The following is a 4911-nucleotide window of genomic DNA, read 5'->3' as shown; positions in this document are numbered from 1 at the left end:
TGGGTGGGTAAGGCCGAGAGACAGAGATCAGTCCCCGGGGGCTTTGCTGCTGAGGGGGATTTGCACGTGGGCTTCTTCAAATACTCCGGGCATGTAAAACCCCCTAGAGCGAAGTGGAAGGACTGAGCCCCTGAGGGCCAGGGGGTCTTCAGCACCTCAGCACTCCTGCGATTGAGGAATAGGCTCGCCAGGGCGGCTAATCTCTGCTGCACGTCTGGCGCCCTGCACAGCTGGGGAAAGAGGAAGGAGAACGAGTGCAAATCGGCCCCAGGAAAGCCCCCCGCCCATTTTGACTCCTCGGCCGGCATTGCCTCGTGAAGTCACAAGAGCCGTGCCTGCTTGTCGGTCCGGAGAATCTCCCCCTTTGCAAATCCCCCCCACTCCCTGTACATCCTGGTCCTTCTCAGAGGCTGCCTGCACACCTGGGGGGCCTGGGTTCAAGATAAGTGCCTCTGCTTCTCTCCCCTGGAATTGGCCCCCATTCCAAAGCCCCCTCCCCACCCCGCTCCTCCTCCTCCTCGGAGTCCAAATCACAAACCCTGGAGCAGCTGCCCTCTCGTCCCAACATCCTTGGTTGGCAGCACAGGCTGGGCAAGGACCCATCAGCCACAGCATAACAGTCGTTCACTAACGGCAGCATGACCTTGCCAGCCCATGGGTCGACGGATCCTTCTCAGACAACATCGGCCTCCTGGCCGAAGGATGCCAGCGTCCGCCACTCTCGTCTCTTCCAGGTGCAGAGATGCCCTTCAGGAGCAGCTTCGCGGGGCTGCTGCCCGTCCTGCTCTCGCTCTCGGCCTGCTTCCTCATCCCGGCACCTGCAGAGGTGCACGACACCTTTGCTAACTGCCTCCAGTTCTTCCTGAATGGGAAGCCCCCTACTCTGCTCCTTCCCCGAGTGAACAGTGCCAGCATCTGCCAGAGATACAAGAATCTCTATCGCTTTGCCACCCTGTATGACAGAGACAAGCGCATCCCGATATATTCTGCTTATAAGTACGGAAAAGGTGGAGAAGGAAGACCTGATATCTGGTTTGTAGAGCCTCAGGTAAGCAGCCTCCCCACCTGGGCAGCTTAGGAGCTCCAGGCTGGCACACTTCCATGAATCGGAATACATCAAAGCCTGATTTCTGGATTGGTGCTGGCCATCAAGCCCCACAACTCTGGCACTCAGCACTCCTGCCTGGGGGCACAGGGAATCAACACCCCCCAAGGGCGGTGCCGATTATATGCTGCCAGCAAGGAGGGGCCCCATTCCCCCCCCCCCTTCATGTCACGGTTTCAAGCGACAGAGCCGAATGGGAAGGCCACGAAATCGTGGGCAGGCCTGGGGGCCTGGGGAAGGGCGGTCGCCCACTTGCCCAGGACCTGCCTTGCACGGGAGGGCCCCACCCCCAATTCCTCAGGCCTCCGGGGGGGGGGGGAGGCTGCGGACAAGCCCCATGGTCTGCGGGCACCTCTGTGGACACCCTCCCTGCTTCTCTGCTCTGCACTGGATGCGCAAGAGCTTCTGGGCTGGGCGGGTTATGAGGCCTGGGGGGTGCAATGCATTCGGCTGCACCTGATAGGATTCCCCCATTTTCCAATAGAGGAGAAACAGCGGCTCTTTCCGCCTCCCTCCCCTCGTCTTCCACAGTGGCCCAAGGGAAGCAGGAGAGAGCGGCTGACAGCCCGATTCCCAGCTCTGGGGTCAGGGCGCTGTGGCCAGTCCTGGGCCTGGGAATCCAGTGCCCCTCTGGTCCCTCAAACATATCCAATGGCCGGAGCTTCATTCCTGACTGCCTTCTCCTCGAGATGCATTTGCTCTCATTAAGTCACTCATTAAGTCAGTCGATGCAATCCAAGGGAAATACTCTCTGGTATTCCTCTGCTGGGGACTGGCGATATCCAACAGCTGCTCCCACTGAACCATCTCCAGTGCTTTCCGTACCTGCTCTGCATTCCTGGTTCTATGTCTTTTGATGGTGTAGTTTTATGATCTCTATTCTAAAACTACTGATAGCTGCTTTGAGCCATTTCAAAGGAAAGCTGGAATTTGACCAGTGATTAAAAACCCCGTCTAACTATGAGACCGGGAACCCTCTCCAATCCCGCAGCCAGCTTGCCGAGCCTGGAAAGCTCCTCCTTTCTCCAAGGGCAGCATGGAAAGAGTCTCACCATCACAAGCAGGAGCTCAGGGACCAGGAGGGGGCTGACGAGGGAAAGGTGCTCCCGAATAGAAAGCAACCTGGTGGCCCTTCAGGCTTTCCCCTGCCTCTGAGGTGCAATACTCTGAGGGCCACAATCCGCAGTGAGCATCTTGCAGGGTGGGAGGAGTGCAGCGGTGACCCTCACTCCGTGCCCATTCCAGGCGGAGGCTTGTGGCTTCTGCGTCCGCACGGCTGAGCAACCCCAGCATTTCCCGCTGGACACCAAGAGCCGCTTCAGGTTCTCTGGTGTGTCTGAGATGCAAATAACCATCACATTTCCTTTCTGCTTGCAGCTGGCACGTAATATTCAAAAGCCAGGAAGCAACATGGAGAGGGAGAATTCCCAAGACATTGCTCGTGTATTTGAGCATATTCGAGCCAGCCAGGCTGTTTCTGATGATTATAACACTGATAAGACGATTGACAGGGGACACCTGAACCCGAACAATCACCAGTCCGATCGAGACAGCAGAACCGCCACCTTCACGCTCACCAACATTGTGCCCATGCTCAGCGGCCTCAATCGAGGATCGTGGAGGATTTATGAAAAGAAAGCGGGGGAAAAAGCCGAGCAGTGCGATGAGACCTACTTTGTGGCGGGAGCGGTGCCTGGGAATAATTACATCTCTGGGGGCCGGGTCAACAGGCCCAGCCACATCTGGTCCGCGGGCTGCTGCGTGAGACACAACAGAGGCCTGTGCTCCTGGGGTGCCCTTGCAAGCAATGATGAGAAGAATGCTACCGGGATGGATCTGAAGAGTCTGGAAGCACAGCTTGAAAAACGCTACAAAAGCAAGGTGGATCTTTTCAACAGTGGGTGTTACCAAGAATGCGAGACTACAATCCAGCTGTAGCGCCGAGAGAGCAGAAGGCAGGGGGTTGTCGTAGTTCATTGCAGCTAGGAGAGGCAGGGCGGTGCTACACAGGGACAGGTCCGGACGGTGCCCACCCACCCCACTACAGTCCTGGCTCACACAAACTGCAGTGGGTCCTCTGAAGTGCCCCTCCCCTCCTTGAAGGGGAAGCCGGACCAGAGGGATGTGTGGGCACCCCAGAAGGACCACCCACCCATAGTTCTGCCCTGCCTCTCCGAGCTCGAATGAGCCGCTTCCAGCCGCTTTCGGAGGAAGGATGCCAAGAAACACTTTGCTTTCCGCATCAGCTGCAGTTCTCCTGCTGAGCAATCAGCCACCAGCGAATTCTTCCTGCCTGCGGGGCCTGTTGCTGCCCAGCTGTGATTGTGACCTGCTTGTGGGGGGGGGGCGCCTTGTGTCCCCATCACGGGTAGGGAAGGAGAGGGATGAAGGGAGGCGAGTGCTCGGATGGGAACCTTCTCCTTCTGTGTTTACCTGCCTTGGGAGCTCCCCCACCCCCACCCACGGCTTTCTCCAGCGCTTCGCAAATAAAGGATCATTCTGAGAGCAGCCCTTTGTGTTTGTGTGGTTTTGTTGGGCCGACGCGTTTCCCGGGGCCTGGGGAGGGGGCTCAGGTGCCGCAGCCACGACACGCTCCCCTCAGTCCATGCTTTGTCCAAGTGCCTGGGCCCAGACACGGGGCAGCGCCTGACTTCGCCCCGCGGCATGTGCCCAGCAAAGAAGCCCCTTCGGGCCACCTTGAAGCGAAGTCGGGAGGAAGGAGCCACGCGGGAGCCGGGGGGGGCGGGGGAACCCCTTCGCTGGAACCCAGACGCCCGGTGCTCCCTGGACCAGGCCCGGGCCGGGCCCTCAGCAGCTCACGCCCTCACCTTGGCCTCCCTGTCTTCCGCCCTGCATTCTGGCTCTGGGGGTCGTGTTGCCCCCCTCCCTGGGGCATCCTGGAGGAGATGCATCCTGTCTGCTCCTCTCCACACAATCGGGTGCCTCCCAAGCAATCCTTGTGCCCGGGCCTTTCTTTCTGGAAGCCCCTTCCTCCTGACACGCCAGACCAGGCCTCTGGGTCTGAGCACAGAATGCACGCAGTTCCCTGAGCCCTGCTTGGCATCTCCGCGAAGGGCTGCACCGGCCTCGTTCAGGGAGGTCCCAGGGGAGCCCAGCCTCCCTGGTGAGGTGGCTCATGCTCCTACTCCGTGGGAGGCATTCTAGCGGCCCTGCAGCCCCCCCTGCACTGTACGGGCTTCTCTCTCCCGTACTCCTGGCCGTACCCGCAGGGACACATGCGCGTGCAGTGCAGCACATTTCCCCACGCCTTCCCCACATCAGGCGTCTTCTACCAAAGAGATCCATGGACGGATCTGCACTGGGCCTTTCACTGGTTTCAGATGCTCTTCCTGCATCCCATGTTCCTTCAGGGCTCTCCTGCGTCCTGCTTATAACAAGGGCATAGGGCAGCACCCCATTCACCTGGGGGCAACGCATCTGCCCACAGGATCTCTCCAGCAGGACGGGTGCAAGACCTCCCCCTGCCCAAGCTCCCCAGCAGCTGGTGTGTCAAGGAGGGACCCCGCGGCCGGCCAGGCTAGAAAGCCCCCTCCCCCTTGTCCTCCGGTACTTTAGAGGCTGAGCTTGAGCGGGTTTTTCCTGCTGTGTTGTAGTGCATGTCTCATTCTTCTGGAGCGCCCATCAAGCTCTGATTTTGGGTGATACAAAAATGAAATATATACGGTATAAAGTATATGGAGTTGCCCAGCCCTTGCTGGGACTGAACCTCGGCCTGCTGGTGAGACTTTCCCCTCTCCCCTGATGGATCGGGGACCTTGAGCGAGCCCTGGGCCAGGGCCTCAATT

General features: G+C 59.1%; 1 protein-coding gene across 1 annotated transcript; it reads left to right on the top strand.

Moving 5' to 3' along the window:
• The first annotated feature begins 737 nt into the window (after nucleotides 1-737).
• LOC123033050 (endonuclease domain-containing 1 protein-like) lies at nucleotides 738-3613 on the top strand. Its single transcript, XM_044449381.1, has 2 exons — nucleotides 738-1048; nucleotides 2483-3613. The coding sequence occupies exons 1-2, from the start codon at nucleotides 743-745 to the stop codon at nucleotides 3041-3043; spliced, it is 867 nt and encodes a 288-aa protein (XP_044305316.1). The 5' UTR covers nucleotides 738-742; the 3' UTR covers nucleotides 3044-3613.
• Nucleotides 3614-4911: the final 1298 nt, after the last annotated feature.

Source organism: Varanus komodoensis, unplaced genomic scaffold (genome assembly GCF_004798865.1).
Source record: "Varanus komodoensis strain SLA01 unplaced genomic scaffold, ASM479886v1 scaffold1, whole genome shotgun sequence".
NCBI lineage: Eukaryota > Metazoa > Chordata > Lepidosauria > Squamata > Varanidae > Varanus > Varanus komodoensis.
This window is presented reverse-complemented; position numbering and strand designations above follow the sequence as displayed.

Excerpts from the sequence above, each read along its gene's own strand:
- LOC123033050 (XM_044449381.1), top strand. The coding sequence starts at position 743 with ATGCCCTTCAGGAGCAGCTTCGCGGGGCTGCTGCCCGTCCTGCTCTCG. Across the intron at positions 1,049-2,482 it reads TCTGGTTTGTAGAGCCTCAG|CTGGCACGTAATATTCAAAA; the intron begins GTAAGCAGCCTC and ends TTCTGCTTGCAG.